Raw genomic sequence first — 20,837 nt, forward strand, 5'->3', positions numbered from 1 at the left:
GCCAATGACACAGGGGGAACACAGGGCCAATCACACAGGGGGAAGACATACACACACAAACATTAATTCAGACTTATAGATATAGATGAGGTTGAAAAAAGACATATGTCGATCAAGTTCAACCTATGCTAATTTTAGACGACAGATACGTTATCCTATATCCGTACTTACACTATGTTGATCCAAAGGAAGGCAAACAAAAACCCAAGTGTCATATCACCCAATGATAACTCCTAAGGGGAAAAATTAATTTTTATATATAATATAAATGAACGTGAAAAAATGTTTTGCTTGTGCGATTTGTAATTTTTGTTTCTTTTTATTGTATTACTTTTATTCTGTAACACAGGGGCGCGCAAATTTTTTTTGCTGTGCCCCCTCTGCCTGTTCTGCTCCGGTGTTGTGCCCACATTTGGCGCTTGTGACGTCACATGACCATGCGGTGTCATTTGACGCCGCGTTGCCATGGACACGTGTATTGACGCCGCCAGAGTGAAGGTAAGTTTATAGTAGCAGGGGCCTCACGCGATCCCCCAGCATTTAATTTAAATGCCTTGGGGGAAGACCGCAGGGCCCCTGCAACGCGCCGTGCCCCCCCAGAAAGATCTGCAAATCAGTTTCAAACCCTATTTGCACAGCATGATTATTTAAGGTACAAATCCGAAACATTCTCCCCTGGCAACATGGCAAGCAGAGCACTCGCAATTCTGCCAGTCTGCACAGTGCTGTACATAGAACTGCTGCGGTCACAATGAGTCCCTGCCACATAGGAGTTACAGTGTAATGTTGGTGTCCGAGGCCCATGGAGATACAGTAACAGCAGTGAAATTAGCACTTCAGCCCAGAATCAACTCCTCTATCTGTTTCTAACGTGGGTTGAAGATCCCACCTTACAGAACGGTGTCTTTTCTCCCTCAGTTGAAAATGAAAATCACTGCGACTTTGTGAAGCTCAGGGAAATGCTGATCAGAGTGAACATGGAGGACCTGCGGGAGCAGACCCATGCTCGTCACTATGAGCTGTACAGGCGTTGCAAGCTGGAGGAGATGGGATTCAAAGACACCGACCCAGACAGCAAACCATTCAGGTACATCACACTGTAGAGAGGGTATGGGCCATGCTGACAAATAGCAGGCCTACTTCCAGGCATTGTTATAGGATCAGAGGAACAGGAGAGACACCGCCGACATTGAGGGCCATGTTTCTAAGCATCGTTCTGCCAAACACACTTCCCAGTGCGGAAAGACACCTTATAGCCCGATCAAGTCAATGAGCAGTAAGTAGGGTTGCCAGGCGTCCAGTATTGAACCAGGCTGTCCTGTATTTGGACCCTCTGTCCAGTACTAAGAGAGGACATGTATGTGTCCGGTATTACCTCTCTGGACATAGTGACCTGACCGCCTGTGGGATTTCCCCGAACGGGGAGAGAGCAGGGCTGTTGCAAGGGGGCTTGGCAGCTTCCTCCATCCTGATTGGCTGAATTACCCAGCAGCAACCAATCAGGAGGAGGTGTCAGGAGCCTGGGAGTGTGGCCAAGGAGAGGAGGAAACAGCATGGGCAGGTGAGAGGGGTGTGTATGTGTGTCTCGAGCGTGTCGCACTTTTCACCATTGTGTCCAGTATTTTTGGAGAAGCCACTTGGCAACCCAGTAAGGAGGCTTCCAGCGCTGGAAGGTGTCATAGCAGAAGACTGCTTAGCAAATATTAGTATTTAAAAGACACTGTATGAATAAACATGGAAACAGCAAGTAAATCAGATAAATAGGGAATATATAAAATAATAAAATGAATGATATTTATTATTTCCAATTGAAAGGATGAGCAGCAAAGTTGAGCCCAAAAATGTACTTTTGTCTCTTTGCTGCAAGTTTGGGGGCCACTTCTGAACTCTGTAGGGTTGATCAGATGAGATCATTATCATGTTTTGCACAATAAATTATAAGTGGAGCAATAGTACTTATTCAGAGATCCCTCTGTTACTTTGTTTTACTTTGACCTGGGGGAGGAACCCCATTTACAGAACCTCTTTCATTTTTTAAAGCACATAGTGGAAACTTCAGATGACATACTGTAGTTTTGCCGTGCTGGTGAATAAAACCGCAGCGTGTTTATCTGGATCATGCAATATTGTCTGTCTGACATTATAACTGCAGCATGATCCTATAGTTCTTTCTGCTGCACTAATCACATGAGTGGTAAAGGAATTGGGGTGCTCAAGCCCGCAGCAACTCCATCCGAAGGCATAAGTATTAATAACCCCTGGAGATACCAATGGGAGTGGGTAGGCAGAATAAAGACATGTAGGTATAATGCCCAACTATAATAGTCTAAGCCAATGAACCCTACTCACGTCATCTCCAGGTATTTTTTCTGCCGGCGTGCAAGCCAGAAAGGATCCAGAATCCAAAGACATCCAGTAGAGAAAAAAACGAATGGCGCACAGCCAGGGAGCCAGGTGTGGAGTAAAAAAACTTTTCTTTATTGCAGCATGGTGAGAGACAAATTCACCCCCTTGGGGGACACAGATAGAGTCCTCCTACGCGTTTCAGACCAACCGGTCCTTTATCAACTCCTTGATAAAGGACCGGTTGGTCTGAAACGCGTAGGAGGACTCTATCTGTGTCCCCCAAGGGGGTGAATTTGTCTCTCACCATGCTGCAATAAAGAAAAGTTTTTTTACTCCACACCTGGCTCCCTGGCTGTGCGCCATTCGTTTTTTTCTCTAATCACATGAGTGGGCAGTTAGTTTCTAAAGTAAATATTTAGCATAGAATTCTGCCAGCTGCGCTACAAGCAAAGCAGACAACTTGCTGCATGCCTGCCATAAGTTTTGCTGGGATTTTTTCCAATCACAGCAGTTTTCAAATATATTTTGCAGGCATTTAAGGAATTTCCAAGACTTCCTGTATAATTGAGGCCCCTTCTGGCCATATTAGGCTTGGAAAAGAGATATAGGCCCAATTAGTTTACTCCCACGCTGGACTGGACTTTGGTGTAGGGTGTAAGTCCATCCCCTCCCTCTTTACCTCTGTGCTGCATATGATGATAATGTACCTGGCAAAACGCTGAAGTAAAGAAATACTGCTTTGGATTTTCACTCCTATATTTGTCTTTAAATTAAATGCAGGCTTGAGTAAGACTGGTCTAAGCGAAGGAATGGTAAAAACATTCCACCTAATGTATATTCTGTTAATTACTGTTACTGTGTAGGTGTCTCCAACATACTGTAGTGACTGTTTATTTAGGGCTGTTAAGGCTCTTTGGGCCGTATTCTGGAAGGTGCGATAGACATGGAATGTCCCAGTGACTTCCGTGGGACTTTTACTGCGGTAGCACCTCATCTAATAGAATAAGCACCAGTGAGCACTCAAAGCCCTAAACAAACTGTCCTCCTCTCCTCTGGGTGCTCCTGTGATCACGGCCCGTAGTACATGACACGTCAGGTGACGTCACGAGAGGGAGACAGGAAGTGAACCTCCTCAGTATTATCTCCACCCTTTGTGTTTGGAGAGACACTTCCCGCTTCCTCAGGGGCATACCTGCTTAGTGTTCAGCTCTTTAAATATTGATCTTCCCTTTCCTCTTGTTCCTTGTTCTTGCTCTACTGTGTTTTTTAGCTGCGTTACCAAATCACAAAAGATGTTTTTTCTCTCAACTTGGCATTTCGGTTTTGACCTGAACAAGAATATTCCTGTTTGGGATTTTTTTGTGTTTACTCCCTGTTTAGATAAAAGGGTATCATTTTCTAGTCCATCTGCTGACTTTAATGGGTGAATGTGATCCGACAGTCTTCATAATTCACTGTCGTATATCAAATGGGTCTGGTGCACATGTACAGGAAGACCCCTGTGTGTGTATCACTTGAATCCCCCTATGGTTGACCTGGTCCATTTATGATAATAATGGGTTTTCTTAGGTGTGTGTTGGCTAGAGCCATGAGAGAAATACCCCTGGGAAATTCTATTGGCCAATTCCTTTGTCTGTTCTCAGAATCTTGTTTGAGATTTTAATCATAATCGTTACTTTTTCAAAGACATAACCCTTTGTTTGGTATCACTGGCAATCCTCATTGTCCTTATAGTTTTCTAGTTTCTTCAGTGTATTGTTAATATTTAGGTTTTGTCGTTTTGGTTTCCCTATAATTAATTAAATAATGCATAAGATTGAATGAACACTATCACATGTGTTTTCACGTTCAGTCTCAAGTCTATATCCTGCATTTCAAAAGCAGTTATAATGATCCTGAGTCCCCTAGGGATAATCTTTTACCTTACATCGTTTTCAAGGAAAACCATGTCATACCAATGTTTTGATTTCAGCAGGAATTTTATGTACATAGGATAAGTGAGCTGGGTTCAGCAAACTCCATAATAACATTTAAAGGTGTTCCACAAAGTTGCTTTTTACATTTAAAGGGTCCAGCAGTTCTGAACAGATTGAAAACCAAACTAATATACAGTAATGCCTTACTATGTAGACTAGTGGTTTTCAACCTTTTTTTGGTTCAGGAACCCCAACTCTAACACCGTGTCTGAGATCAAATGCATTGTAAGGAACCCCAACCCTCTCTAATAGCATGTCTGAGATCAAATGCATTGTAAGGAACCCCAACCCTTTATAATAGCGCGTCTGAGATCAAATGCATCGTAAGGAACCCCAACCCTCTCTAATAGCGCGTCTGAGATCAGATGCATTGTAAATTCTTCTGTATTTGGTACAATTTTAAAATTACCTGAAAATTACGGGGAACCCTTTAGAGACGCCCAGAGAACCCAAGGGCTCCTAGGAACCCAGGTTGAAAAACACTGATGTACAGTAGACACCCAAATGCAAACCGTATTTCTGTGGATTTTATTGACAGCCTCCAGGAAACATACGAAGCGAAGAGGAATGAATTTCTGGGAGACCTCCAAAAAAAAGAGGAAGAAATGAGACAAATGTTTGTGATGAGGGTAAAAGAAAAAGAATCAGAACTTAAAGAGGCTGAAAAAGAAGTAAGGATGTCAAACAAATGATAATGTTTGTGATTGTGATTGAAACCTCTGCCTAGAGTTCCAATATACTTTCCCTGACGTTTGTAAATTTAACACAAACAATATTATTACTGTATTATTTTACCCAACACTGATATTAAAAATTAATATTTAAGTTTAATTTTGCAAGTAGTTTTCATCTGATATTCTGTAGCATCTATCGACAACACATTGGGTAATGTTTTAGGATATGTGTTTTTCTGTAATTTCCCACATTGTCATGTTTTATTATGCGGGTTTAATCAAGTAATGGAAAATGGTTGATGTGGAAGTCAATAAATCTTAGAAAAGGATTTGTAAGAGCTTGCACTCCTAGTACAGCAGGGCCCCGCTTCTCGGCACTTGCTTTTCGGCGATCCGCTGATACGGCGGCACCGAAAAGGGGGCCTCCATGTTGAATTTGAAATCGAGCATGCGCAGAACGGGCGGGTGCGGCCGGCACACATGCGCAGACCGCAGGTTGCACGCGCAAGCCTCAGGTTGCGCGCGCAGCGTATAGATCGCACATGCTCAGAATGGCGAAAATGGCGGTTTGCGCATGCGCAGCACTGAAAATTGCCGGATCCGCTTTCCGGCGATTTTCACTATAGGGCGGGCCTCTGGAACGGAACCCGCCGTATACCCGGGGCCCTGATGTACTCACTGTACAACAATAAACAACAATAAATTGGGTTGCACCAAATGCTGTGGGGGGGGGCCTAATCCTGACGTATATCCTGTTATGAAGCAGATTCAAAAATAGATAGGCCACTGCTGGGCACTCATAAGATGAAGAAAAAATAGCTTCATTGCATTTACAATGTATCCTACGCATTTCGGTCCCTGTTGTCCGGGTTGACGACAGACCCAGCTGTGACCGAAACGCGTAGGATTATGTAAATGCAATAAAGCTATTTTTTCTTCATTTTATGAGTGCTCGCTGCTTTTGTGCTTTTTAAGTCAATAAATCCCCATGTCAATTTCCAAAAGAAAACCAACCTTATTTAGTTAATGAGTGTGAAGTTAAAGCAGAACCCCCAGAACCTATGTGAGTTTAGCGCATCTGTGTTAGTAACTTGCTCCTTGTGCAAAAAAAAAAAAAAAAAAAAAAGTTTTTTTGTAGTGTTAAAAATGATGATAACTGGTAAGATTTAGAATGCACTGGGCTCTGGGGGGAGCTTCATTTTAATCTACTGGACGCTTCATCTTTTGAACGCTTCTCTGAACAGAGCATTAGTTTTTAAATAAAAAAACAGTACTTTAAAAAAAATGGTGATCAGCGCAAACTGCTACTTTAAAGTAACGCCATTGACATCAAGCTTTCCCTTTATCAAAAAATAAAGGAATTGAGAGAAGGAGCGGCTCAGTGAGTAAAGACACTGACTCTGGTACAGAGTTCTATGCAGGGGAACCTGGTTCAATTTCCGGTGTCAGCTCCTTGTGACCGTGGACAAGTCACTTATCTCCCTGTGCCTCAGGCACCAAAAACATTGATTGTAAGCTCTACGGGGCAGGGACTACACAATGTTGCTGTAAAGCGCTACATAAAACTAGCAGCGCTATACAAGAACATCCTATTATTAGTATAACGTTAAAGCATGTCTGCTGAGTATCTTAACTTTCTAACACTGACCGTGGGTTTCCCTTTATTTCTCAGTAATACCTCAATGAATAAAACAAATATCTCCCCTACAATTTCTCCCTCACAAGGAGGAAGAAATTGTAGGGGCCCACTAAGGACGACCTACTTTAAACATACACATCTTTTAACCATACTGTATATTCACTGAGGGGAGAGTGGAAAATGGGGGGTGGAAAAGGAGAGGGAAGAGAAAGACATGGAGGATTAGAGTGACTGACAGACGGAAAGTGACATGTAAGGCAGAGAGGGCGACATCGGTTGGGGGGGGGGGTGTGTGCTCTCTCTTCCCGGTGCACAGGGACTGCAGAGTTGTTGCAGCTGTGGGGAGGGACATCTCCCGTCTCCCATCTCCCTCCTGTGAACTATTTTATGAGAGAGCGCTCATGAGTACTGTTCTACTCCTCTTCTTACCCTCAAAACTAGAGTGCAGTACAGGAAGTGACCGGTACGCTATTTATGAGCACAATCTCATTATAGCTGACCGAAGGGAGCCATGTTCCTACGCCCTCTGCACTGAGAAGAGAGGGAGAGCAGGCTGCTGGGGCCCACAGGCCCATTCCGACCCTGGGTTTCTGATGGACCACGGTTTGGTGTATTTGACTGGGTACCATGTTGTTCTCTTGGAATACAGCAACCTGGACATAACTAGAGCTAGAGGAGCCTAATGGCACAGATGACAAATCAATCTGTCCCTCAACCCTTGTTATTACCTTTCAAATAATACCTTAATCGCGCCATTGATTTGTCTTTATCAAACTATGAAAGTTGATGCATTTTTTCCCTCTAATTTCTAATGGCATTTCCTTTCCTCCCACCACAGCTCCATGAGAAATTTGAACTGCTCAAAAGGACTCACCAGGAAGAGAAGAAGAAGCTGGAGGAGAAAAAGAAGGAGATAGAGGACGAAGTTAACATGTTTCAGAAGAAGAAAGCAGCCACACAGCTTCTCCAGTCTCAGGCTCAGCAGGCTGGTTCTCAGCAAACCAAGAAAGACAAGGACAAGAAAAAGTAAGCGGCCTGTAGCCTTGTGTGACAGCTCCTCGTTTCACGTTTCATTTCATGTTCGCATGATTGTGGTTGTTTTGTCATCTTCTCATTTTCATACTGGGAAACTGGACTTCTTTTTATTTATTATTATTATTTAGGGGATTTTGTAAGACATCGGTCAAGGAAAAGTCATATGGGTGGAATATGCATCTCCCGGCTGCAAAACAGGGTCAAAACTGCAATATCGACTAAATAATGATATAGTATTCGGTGCAATGTTTTTGTTCTAGTTTGGCCCACGTTTTGCAGCCAGAGGACTGTGGCACATAACGCGCATGTTCTTTGATTGAAATGTAGAATACTATTAACAATACGGCATCTTCTAAACCTACCAATGTAAAGGTAGAGTTAAGTGCCTGCCCCAATGATATTGTGCTTCCCCAATCGGTCCTTTTGAGAGGATGTAACTTCTTAGAACTGTCTCTACCCCTTTATTTTTACAAAGCAGCCATGAGGAGCAATTTCTACATTTAATTTCAAATGGTTTTCAGTTAACTTTGTTTTTTTTTTTGTTTTTTAAACGTGTCCACATATTGGTAGACATGTTTTATAAGCTCTTTTCAATACCTTCCCCTGGCTGCGATACTTTATACAGTATGTCTCCATTTTAGATGCTTATACCACTATGGGACTAATTAAATATGTGCCGAATCCGCTATCAGCCAAAAAAAACCATTGATTTGAAGGCGGGTGACTTAGAGCGGCCACTTTGGGGTGTATTGAATTGCCTCTATATGTATACAGCAAGGGTGACTCATTTGTAAACCTTATGTGCCCGAGCACGTCTTCCATTTTTGTGCAGTTCACAGCAAGTTACTCTGAAGCGAAAGGTCTAATTAACTATTAGAAGTAGATACACTACATTGCATCTTCATTCATTTCAGCGCAGCGTGCAAGCTGGCACCTTGCACTAACCCTGTATTGTTTTGTTTTCTAACAGAATTGAAAAGAGATGGAATCATTTAAATATCAATTTGGCATAGCAATAAGTAAAAATGAAAAGAAAAAAAACAACATAGATACATATACAGTTGTGTGAAAAAGAAAGTACACCCTCATTGAATTCTATGATTTTACATATCAGGACATAATAACAATCAACTGTTCCTTAGCAGGTCTTAATATTAGGTAAATACAACCTCAGATGAACAACAACACATGACATATTACACCGTGTCATGATTTATTTAACAAAAATAAAGCCAAAATGGAGAAGCAATATGTGAAAAACTAAGTATACCTTATGATTCAATAGCTTGTAGAACCACCTTTAGCAGCAATAACTTGAAGTAATCGTTTTCTGTATGACTTTATCAGTCTCTCACATCGCTGTGGAGAAATTTTGGCCCACTCTTCTTTACAACGTTGCTTCAGTTCATTGAGGTTTGCGGGCATTTGTTTATGCACAGCTCTCTTAAGGTCCCACCACAGCATTTCAATCGGGTTGAGGTCTGGGCCATTGCAACACCTTGATTCTTTTCTTTTTCAGCCATTCTGTTGTAGATTTGCTGGTGTGCTTGGGATCATTGTCCTGTTGCATGACCCAATTTCGGCCAAGCTTTAGCTGTCTAGAGTATTTGACTCTAGAATACTTTGGTATACAGAGGAGTTCATGGTCGACTCAATGACTGCAAGGTTCCCAGGTTCTGTGGCTGCAAAACAAGCCCAAATCATCACCCCCCACCACCGTGCTTGACAGTTGATATGAGGTGTTTGTGCTGATATGCTGTGTTTGGTTTTCGCCAAACGTGGCGCTGTGCATTATGGCCAAACATCTCCACTTTGGTCTCGCCTGTCCAAAGGACATTGTTATAGAAGTCTTGTGGTTTGTTCAAATGCAACTTTGCAAACCTAAGCCGTGCTACCATGTTCTCTTTAGAGAGAAGAGGCTTTCTCCTGGCAACCCTTCCAAACAAACCATACTTGTTTAGTCTTTTTCTAATTGTACTGTCATGAACTTTAACATTTAACATGCTAACGGAGGCCTGTAGCGTCTGAGATGTAACTCTTGTTTTTTTTGCAATTTCTCTGAGCATTGCACGGTCTGACCTTGGGGTGAATCTGCTGGGACATCCACTCCTAGGAAGATTGGCAACTGTCTTGAATGTTTTCCACTTTTGAATAATCTTTCTCACTGTATAATGATGAACTTTAAATTGTTTGTAAATGGCCTTATAACCCTTCCCAGATTGATGGGCAGCAACAATAGCTTTTCTAAGATCATTGCTGATGTCTTTCCTCCTCGGCATTGTGTTTACACACACCTGAATGCTCCAGACCTGCAAACTGCTAAAACTTTGACTTTTATAGAGGTGGTCACACTTGCTGATGATTAATTAATCAAGGGCATTTGATTAGCAGCACCTGTCTGCTACTTAGCATCTTAATTCCTATGGAAGCAGTAAGGGTGTACTTAGTTTTTCACACATAGCTTCTCCATTTTGACTTTATTTTTATTAAATAAATCATGACACGGTGTAATATGTCATGTGAGGTTGTATTTACCTCATTTTAAGACCTGCTAAGGAACAGATGATTATTATGTCCTGATATGTAAAACAATAGAATTCAAAGAAGGTGTACTTTCTTTTTCACACCACTGTATTTACCATGCCTAAATTCATTATGCACAGAATTCTTCCCAGAAAATACTGCATTAGCTGTAATCTGCATAGCTTTCCAGATAAATACAATAGGTTGTTTCCATTAGATTATGTTATGTCTGCAGTATGTGTATATATATATATATATATATACATGTAGAGGTATCAGTACCGTGTTAGCCGAGCTTCAATAATCAAAAAATAAATAGATGATACCGTTCTGTGGCTAACGAAATGCTTTTATTTGTGCGAGCTTTCGAGATACACTGATCTCTTCTTCCGGCGATGTTACAATGAATGAAGCAAGGATTACTTAAAAACAGTGTCTCTTGGAATGTTATCTGTGCTGGTCCTTCCCCTGTGTGGATGAGATTTATGGCTGGAGGTGTCAAAGGGTAACTGAAAGCAAGTGAAGAAAGAGTGTGTATGTGTATCAGTGTGAATAAAAATGAATGGAGAGCCCACAGTGGGCTCTCCATTCATTTTTATTCACACTGATACACATACACACTCTTTCTTCACTTGCTTTCAGTTACCCTTTGACACCTCCAGCCATAAATCTCATCCACACAGGGGAAGGACCAGCACAGATAACATTCCAAGAGACACTGTTTTTAAGTAATCCTTGCTTCATTCATTGTAACATCGCCGGAAGAAGAGATCAGTGTATCTCGAAAGCTCGCACAAATAAAAGCATTTCGTTAGCCACAGAACGGTATCATCTATTTATTTTTTGATTATATATATATATATATATATATATATCCTTCTAAAATGGCTCCAAGTGGCAATATTCTTCTTCTTTTGTTTTTTTAATCCCTTTGGCATCAAAGAGGTGTGCAGTGTACGATATTGCAATGCATTGCAGACCATTTTAATGCCCATGGGGTTACGAATAGTTAGTTCATATGGCATGTACTGTATTAAGAAATGTCATCTCAAACTGGAAACATGAGAGGAAATGCAGACAGATGCAGAGGTATCCTTCCGCTCAGCACCTGTTCTGTTTACTTTTGGCTAATCACAGAAGTGCAAAGGTTTTACTTGGCAGCCTTACAAAGAACTTCCCCCCTTTCAACTATCTGTGTCACTTCGCAATGGTGCATAACTGTAATGTACTGTAGGGACGAGACTACAACAACCCCCGCCAGAAACAAAGTAGTCCGTTAAACATGTGGTAAAACAGCGGCTCTTACTGGTAGCATTGCTCATAAAGACAAGCAGAGCCATGGCACTATACAAAGGAAGAATGTGTGGTTATAGGCCCCTGTTCAACGCATGGAAGAGTGTGGTAATGCACAATTTACAATGCATTGCCTTCGTATGTATAGAAGCTGTTGCATCGTTGCACGTTACCCTGCTTCTCTCCATATAGTGCCCCTGCCACTTGCATCCTGTGTGACCTTGGGTACATCACTTTATCTCCCTGTGCTTCATAACTCATCTGTAATTGTATTATAATAATGCTGTTCCTCAGCCATTCTCCCTTTGGAGGCTGGCATACAGAAAGGCGATGCAAGGATTTCAACCCAGGGCTTCTTTCTCCTATACACATACTTCATTGTAAAATCCTCCATTTGTTTTCTGGTTTGCAGAAATATTAACATCAAAACATGACATTTAAAAATGGCTGCTAATTCAATTTTCCTAAAAAATAAAAAAATAAACTTGACAAGCGGATCCTTAGCTTTGGGAATTTTGAAATTGCTCGTACACCTTTTTCCCCTCAGTTAGGTACGAGCACTTACAGCAGCAATTCCGCTTAATTTAGTTTTTGTACAGAAATGGCACTATTTTTAGCTCCAAGGATCCCTCTGTTCCGAAGATACTTACCGTTTATTTGCTGGTTTATTTCCTGGATTTTCAAAAATTGTGCCAATAGGAAGCCACAAACATCATCTTTTGTAGCTTTCTATACGCTGGCAGCATTTGGCGACCATTTTGATTTTCCAAATCTGCGCTGCAGCACCAACAACCGAAATGTGAGCTAGGGGGCCCTATGGATCGCTGGCTTTGAGCTACAATTTCGCAACTAGTGACCATGTCTTCAACTATGCACCTTGGATATGGGTTGCTTAGAGGGACTGCACATCACATCCCCTTGTGGCCAAATAAACAAGCAACATCCTCTACCAGTGAAAACATTAATACAAGACAGTAAGTAGCAGGGATTCCTTAAATAAACAGGATTGTGTGCAGGAAGCGCTTCAGAAGCCGCACTTGGAAGTGAAGAGGTTGACTCTTTGTTTTAATGCACTACTGGAAGTATAACAAAATGAATTAAACAGTAAATACAGAAGGATTAGTAATGAATATAATGAACAGCGGAGAGAGACTAAACTCCATGTCTATTTGATTTATTTTCTTATTGGACCCTGCAGTAATCCCCTGCAGTATGCAATTAATACAGGTGATACATGTCTGGAAAGCCTTTTCCCTTGGCCGAGAGTCTTGGCAATAAATTCTCAGTCATTCTTATGGTATTATTCTTATTCAAGCAACTTTACAGAGCGTGGCTATTGGATGTGAGCCCAAAACACAATTACCGTTGTGGAAATGGCCTGCTCAAAATGATTAGCAGGAGGAAATGCAGCCACTAATTATCCTGGAATATAACACGCGTTAGACTAGACTGTACTGCATGCAGGTTGTGGGGAAATTTTACATCACAACAGTCATGCAGACCCTTTTCTGCTCAGTATTTTTATGCAACAAGAGACAGAGAAACCCCAATCCCACATCGAACATGATAAATCATATACTTAAATACTTATCTGTTATCTAATAAGTGAGGGTCACTTAGTTACATTCTTTGGCCAAAGCATTGTAAGCTTGTAGACCACGTCAAGATGTGCCCTCTTTCTGTAAGCCCCAACACTGTCTCTGTGAATGTTCTCTGTACCTCTCTAATATGAGGAAGAAGTCTAACTAGACTGGTCATTCATTTATTGAGCTTACAGGGGTGTTGTGTCAGTATTTTTATGCACATGAGTAGACCACCACATATTTGTGTTTCCAATCTATTTAGTATTCAAGAAGCAAGGAGGTAAAGTTACTTGCCCAAGGTCACGTAGAGTTGATGCTTAAACGAGAGTGAGAGGCCAAATCTTTGCCCAAAAGACCACAGATCCATTAGCATAGGAAACTTGATCAATTTACTCTTGTGGTCCTTAAAAAAAAGTAGCCACACTCCCTCTTTCAGTCTTTAAACACACAACAGCTCACATAGAAAACAACAACTACTTACTGTATATACCCAATACACTTTCTCCAACGTGGTCGGGTCTCTTTTTCACTAATGATTATATTGGCAACAATCTGATTATAGTGAGTGTTACAGTGCACACATTTTAATCCAGCATTTCCCTTATAGTGACATTCCTTGTATAATACATATAGTTAAATGTTCATACTTTATGCACATTGATTACAACTTTTATGTTCTGGTTTTAACAAGACCCTGATTAAAACTGCCAAAGGGAAGCTGAAAGATTTGTTTTACACTAACCGTGTTTTTATTGTGTTTTGCCTACACCTGTGATCTATAACTATTACGGGGTTTATGTATCAAGCTTTGAAAATTGAGATTTGCCTATTTAGATTGATTATGATTAAAACATTGTTCCCAAGCATCAAGCTATTTTGCACCAAATGTGCCCTGTTCAAGCTATTGAGCGATTGGAAGAGTAACTCAAATTATAATGTGATAAACATATTTCGGTCCTCTCTCAAAACAATTCCCCACTGAGGGCCTTATTCTATATATACAAGTCAATGGGGATTTTTACCTGAAAATGGCTAAATACCCGTATCGGCATGTATACAATTACCCTCTTAGTTTTTCCTACTTTCAAAAATTGGCAGATCTCAGGGGGGCGGAAACCTCTCCGGTTAACAAATTATCCACACCACTCATTTTATTTTAGCTTGGCACACAGACCCTTGGGTTTATTGATTACAAACGTTGTATGCGTATATACTTTTTTTTTCCCCCTCCTACCTCTTGGTTAATGGTGACTGTTGCATGGGCATCTATACCAAAGATGAATGCTGGGGATGGCTCTAATTTTTCTACTTCAACTTTATTTTGCTGTTTTCCATTTCTAATGTGAGTGTTCTGTATTTTTTTTTTTCCTTTCTCGTGTGTGTTTGTTTCGTGTTTTTTTTTTTAATTTACAGTGCAAGCTTCACATAAAGTCTGACGAGCCAAGGATGTTCCAGCATTCACCTGCTTTTTGCAGTAATGTGCCCCCTGCCATTTGTGTTCCTCAACACAGATCACTAATCACTCATTTAACGCATCATGTTTGGCTGCACGTGGGGGGGAAACCGCAAGCACTCGGACAGTTTTGTTGCTGGAAAGCGAATGTTGCTGAGCCTGGCCTGCTATGAATGGCAACCACGTGTGCCTTTTACTATCCATATTACGCTCCGGTTGGCTAATATCTGTCTAATTCTAGGAGATCGTGTTACCTACAGGTGTTTAGAATGAATAAACCACTGAACGGATGTATGTGATTCAGACTAAGCACGCTGTTACATGGTGTCATATTCCGAGGACGTGTGCGCAATATGTCCTTGTTCAGAGTTTGTAAGAGTAGCATATCCCTGAACTTAGTCTTGTGCAACTGAATTCTGCAAAGAGATATTAGCTAAACTTGGCAACAGCAATAAGGTGAATATAACATCAGTATTCATATCCTGTTTCAGTTTAAAATGTTGTCCCCCGTATTGCCCTAAACCCTTACCACATGTGTTAAACCTGATTAATAGATCTACTTCCAATACTGTATTGTGCCATTATTTTCTTTCAGTTCAATTTCATATAATTTGTATCAAATGTCAGCGTGAACCGTTAAGCCCGGCATGGGGCACCTGTAATTTGCCGAACCCTCTTGGCACGAACACAATGAAAAATGCTTCACGCTGGCCAGAAACGACTGAATTGAAATAGCCAACCAAGTTAGATATGAATACTTTGATCACCAGTTGCTGATAATTAACTCAAAGCAAATAGAAAAAAAGCACACTTAGTTGCTAATTAATAAGCTCCTTTTCTGTTCGCTTAATCTCTTATGGAGATGCTATTTCGGCAGTATTGGCCTTGGCTTAACGCAGCTATTATTTATGCAATAGCTTTATGCCTGGGGCATTTTAAAGGGTTTACTAGTCTCAGTTTTTAATATTAAGCACTATGGTTCGGCAAGGCAACTGGCTCCGACAGCAACAAGGAACTTCTTTTCTCTTTATAAAGTGCTAAAGAGCTCTAATACATGAACCATTCACGCAATACTCACTTCTGTACATTACTTCCCAGAGCAGGAAAACTGTGTGTGTGTGTGAAGGACCACCTTGACCTCTCCATTGCCGTTGTGTTGAAGTGTACTCTTGCCATTAACACCCCAAGCATACATTTTTTTATGGCATACATGGTAAGAAAACTGACTTAACTGTGTTTTGTATTCTTTCTCTATGCCGTTCCTTCCCGGACAGCGCCTTTCCCTTTCTGATACATTCCAAGAAGTGGCGACCCATGTTTACCTTTTGACTTCTGGATTTCTTTCTCTCCTGATGCTGTACTGCCTGCTCCCCCTCTGCTCCTAGCTAGGTAGCCTCTCTCTTACTTATCTTGTTCTTAAGCTCGCCAACGTTTCACCTAAAGCTTGCACATTCCACTCTGCCTGCAGCGGGAATCTAACGTGCTCGAATGCATCGAAAATATATCTTTTGTGTTTGGTTGTGCTTTGACCAAAGGCAGCCTTTCATTTTCTCTCTCACTGCCTAAACATGGCTCTGGGTGGAGGGGGTTATAGTCACAACCGCTACATCTGTGCTAACAGACATGGGACATTCGAGGATGTCTAGACTAGAGCATGAGATTCTATATTAAGAAGGGACGGAAGCGTGTGGCAGCTATCGAGCTAGAAACTATGGTAACAATGGAATATGAAGCCAAATCAGATTATGGGGCTCTCTAGATTGTGAAAACCAGTTTCCTTACCATGCGTTGCATTTGACCATTCATTATGCTCAAGTTCTGATGCGTGTTAAGTCTTCTTGCTCTGGCTGTGTCTTTTTGTGTGCTATTTTTGTTGTTTTGACCACTAACTGCGCAGGTTAATTTTGCCGATTACCTTTCTGAATCCTTCCTCCTCCCACACAGCATGGCCATTTTTTTTTTTAACTTTAAGAGCTTAGTTAAAGCCAATAAATGATTACATTAAAAACAGCACATGGTAATTTTTTAAAAACCTTAATTTACATGTACCAAAAAAAAGGAAGTGTTTTTAGTTTCCCAATTTAACTGTAAGTTAAAAAAATGTATCTCTCATCAAACTATACCACTAGGTATTTCCCTTAGTTATTAAATAGTCTTTCAATCCACCAATATGGTAGTGAAGCGTCATATGTCATCAAAATTCATTGTGCAGTTTCTCTTGTCAAAAAATGAAAATAAAGGCTCAAATGGCTCAGTTAAAAAAGAAACCGTTTGTAATGCTTAAATAGTTTTTCAAAGCACTAGACACTATTTATCCCTTTGGTCTGTGGTTTCCAACCTTTTAAAAACAGTGGAACCCTAAGAAAATGTCTAACGATTCTATACACATAAAAATATAAGCATATATACAACATTGTGGTCAAACATTTTACATACTTTTTGAGCTTATTACATATAAATTTATTCTGTCATTTAAAAAAAAAATTTTTTAAAGATAATTTAATTTCATTATCCTGTTACAAAATGTAATATCATTTAAAAAAAATGGTGGCTGTTGGACAATAGACTTTGTTTTCCAAATCTCTGTCCTAGATCTTTTTTTTTTTTTTTAACTCAGCTGCCTTATGATAGATACATGTGCTAAGCTAAGACACAACGCTTGCTAGCAGGCAGTAATTGTGACCAGGAATGTACCATATGTCCCTTAGAAACATAGGCTGCATTATAAGTTTATAAAAACTTGAGCAATTTGCCTCCAGCACAGAGTACATTTCGCAAAGGCATTTTCTGCTTAGAACAAACTTGGGGTTTCAATTCAATCTTGTATGTCCAATGTTATTACAAGGGTTAGTCGTGTTAGAGATATATCCCTGGGCCATGTTTAGCTTGTTACTGCTGCACCTGTATGTCTTTCTCTCTGTATCTATACCTTTCTTTCACAGTAGTCCTTGGCTGTGCACGGAATAAATGGCTCCCTTCCAATCTAATTGGATGTGCTTTTTCTCCTCTGCATGTAAGTATATTAGAAGCCTGGATCTTCTGCCTGCTAAGTGCCTGTATTTTGCATCCTTTAAAAAATTTTACCCAATCCAGAGGCAGCAGCATGCGTCAAAAAATAAATAAATATATATATATATATATATATATATATATATATATATATATATATATATATGTCTATAACTGTTAATATCAAATATTTATAAATGCTATAAAATATATTTAGGCTCATTTAAACATCTTGTAAATGGCTGTGTATTTTTTATTTTAGAATTGCTTAAATGAGTCGAAAATGGCAAAACCCGAAATGCTTACTTTTAGGGAAGCATTTAAAACGATGTTAATCTTAACCCCTTGATTGCCAGAGGTCGCAGCAAAGCAAACCTGGCCCATGTGGCAATCAATGGGCTTAAAGCAGCAGATCCTCATATTTGTCAGGAAACATTTTGAAAACCAATCAAACACCTCAAATGGATAAGTAAATTAGACTGTTTTGATCTTTTTTGTAACTAACGACACATTTTACAATAAGTGTTTAAACACAAAGTGTTTACAATCTAACACAATCTTTAATAGGTGCTCGCTAATATCTCCAAGCTGCTGCAGAATAACAAAAAAAAGGTGAAGATCGCAAAAGAAAGTATAAAACCTTTGTTCAAACAGCAACAAAAATATGCGTGAGGGTTAAAGTAGAGAAGAGATACAGCTTTTTCTAATGCCAAATGCTCAATCTTCACATTAGAATCTATAGGAAACACCAAATATTGCTGCATGTTGGCAAACTCCCAGTATGTTATGAGTGCTCGCAGTCCTGAAATAACTAACCATCTCCCAGCTTATACTCTTGCCTACATTTTCTTGGCAGAAACATTAACAACCCAGCTGCTATTCTCTTCATTTCTCATTCCCTTTTCCAGTAGCAATGGGAACAATAGCCATGGGTCGTCACATTTCTTCATTGTCCAACGCTGTCCATTCTGTTCACCATGTCTCGTTTTCATTTGCAGTACATTTGGAGTAGGGTGTATGCCATTTGGAAAGCTTGTGGGTGCAACTTAACCACAATTGCTGTTATTTTTTTCCTTCTGAACATGAAGCTGTGAACAGCAGTAGGAATAATGTAATGTATACTTACATTTTGTTTTTATATATACCATTTGCCTTAAATTGTAGCTGTAGACGATTTAATACATACAGTATGTCTTTGAAAATATTCAATATATGTCTTGTTTGCCATTCTACAACATGTGTAACCTACATACAGTGTTAATGCAGTATTATATAATGGATGCATATAGTAGGCACTTGTTTTATGTGTTTTATTTTTTAATCTGGTCTCAAAACATTTCATGTTTGAAAAATTAAAACTTTTTTTTTAAATACCTTTTTGTATGTAAGACAGAGGACATAAAATGTTGTCAGCAATGAGAAAAAAATATATACTTTTACCCCAATTTAAGTGTGTCTGCTTGTGCATTTTGTTTGTGGTTTTCCTTATTTTTAACCTCTCCACTGCCAGCAGGGCCAGCACTGAAGCGGCAATCCATGTTCTTTTTTTTTTTTTTTTACCCTGGATTGAAGCAGGGGATTTCCAGAGCTGTACCGCATTCATTTCAGATCCGGGGACCCCCTGCTTCCGGAGATACTTACCTCCATGGTAAGAGCTGAAATGAATGGGACTCGGCTCCGGAGACCCCCTGCTTCAATTTTTTTAGGTGGTGCTTAGATTGCTCCTTTAAAGACAAGATAAGTGACATCTAACCATACCTGAGGGCCAAAACTCTGCTCTGATCCAAAGCTTGGGATGCTGGGAGTTGTAGTTCTTCTCCTGAGGTTGGGATGCTGGGAGTTGTAGTTCTTCTCCTGAGCGTGGGATGCTGGGAGTTGTAGTTCTTCTCCTGAGCTTGGGATGCTGGGAGTTGTAGTTCTTCTCCTGAGCTTGGGATGCTGGGAGTTGTAGTTCTTCTCCTGAGCTTGGGATGCTGGGAGTTGTAGTTCTTCTCCTGAGCTTGGGATGCTGGGAGTTGTAGTTCTTCTCCTGAGCTTGGGATGCTGGGAGTTGTAGTTCTTCTCCTGAGCTTGGGATGCTGGGAGTTGTAGTACTGCTTCTGACCTGATTCTTTATTACTAAAGAAATTTTTGCTGAATTTGTTATCCTTCAACATGCAGAGCTGACAACGGGTTCACAGATGGTCTTGGTGTTGGGGGCAATGATTATGTATGCCAATAAGACCCAGTGAGTAAAACAGAAATTAAACTCTCTCATCCTCTTTCCTGTCTCACATGCAAAAGCCCTTTCCCGGACATCCCAGGATGTAAAAGTTTTGAGATTATGGAAGAGCAAGAGAGACCTCTCAACATAGACATGCATCAGGAATAGGAGATGTTTATCTGGCGGAATATAGCAAATTATACTTTTTAACAAAATGTATCAATATAATGCATCTTATCCGGTAACCACACTACGCAAGGTTTGTCGTGATTTGCTTGGAGATCATGCTATGTATGTAATTTGATTTTTGACTAACGCACCATCCGTATGAAAAAGTACTGCCAAATATTTTTTGCCAGGTTTTTGCATAAACTTCCAAAATAAGGTATGGAATGACAAATTAAACCTGTTTTGCATTTTTATCGAATATTTTGCCATTTCCTAATCATCAGATCTGGGTCTGTTTTGCTGTCATAAGAAAAATGAAGACTGATTAAACACTAATTATATATATATTTGTTTGTGTCAATTGGAGTGCTGCTGGAATAGTGGCCTAATGTATACAACAATAGACAAAGAAGCCCCAATGTCACATATCATACTGGATTTAACGTTGGGGTGTCTTGGTCTTTGTTGGGGTCTCAGGGTTCCTAACGGAAAGGAGAAGGAATCTGAGGTGGTGCAAACTTATATGTAGGTGAAACGTCTTCAAAATACTTTAAACTTCAAAACAAAGTTCATACTGACGCTGAGCTGGAGAACGGAAGACGATGTTACTGGTGCGGCTACATCCTTCTAATTATGGAAGCTTTACACCTATTTCCACGAAAGATTTCAACCTGCTTTTGCAAATTCCTATAGATCAGTGGTTTCCCACTCCGGTCCTCAAGGCACACTAACAGTGCAGGTTTCATGGATAGCCTCACGTTAGCACAGGTGGCCCAATTGATTTCACTGAACCACCTGTGCTAAAGAAGGGGGTTAGCCGTAAAACCTGCACTATTAGTGGTCCTTGAGGACTGGAGTTGGGAACCACTGTTATAGAGCATTTTGGCATGTCACTCTGGTAATGGGACATATGCAGCCCTTTGATATGTGAAAGT

General features: G+C 40.4%; 1 protein-coding gene across 10 annotated transcripts in view; it reads left to right on the plus strand.

The window, feature by feature from the left end:
• The window catches only part of SEPTIN11 (septin 11), a 335,103-nt gene that overhangs the window by 69,883 nt on the left and 244,383 nt on the right, over positions 1–20,837 (plus strand). For 2 of the 10 annotated variants that reach the window (XR_012802506.1, XM_075606794.1), the window contains exons 7-9: positions 919–1,087; positions 4,861–4,993; positions 7,474–7,661. Coding sequence is in view for 5 of the 10 variants with exons in the window: in XM_075606794.1 (XP_075462909.1) it covers positions 919–1,087; positions 4,861–4,993; positions 7,474–7,661 (490 nt within the window). In the remaining 5 variants the exon portion in view is untranslated. Of the gene's footprint in view, positions 1–918; positions 1,088–4,860; positions 4,994–7,473; positions 7,662–14,482; positions 19,492–20,837 lie in introns of those variants that run through there. The other 8 variants (XR_012802471.1, XR_012802495.1, XR_012802469.1 and 5 more) reach the window with 8 other exon arrangements.

The sequence above is a fragment of the Ascaphus truei genome, chromosome 1, assembly GCF_040206685.1.
Source record: "Ascaphus truei isolate aAscTru1 chromosome 1, aAscTru1.hap1, whole genome shotgun sequence".
Lineage (NCBI taxonomy): Eukaryota > Metazoa > Chordata > Amphibia > Anura > Ascaphidae > Ascaphus > Ascaphus truei.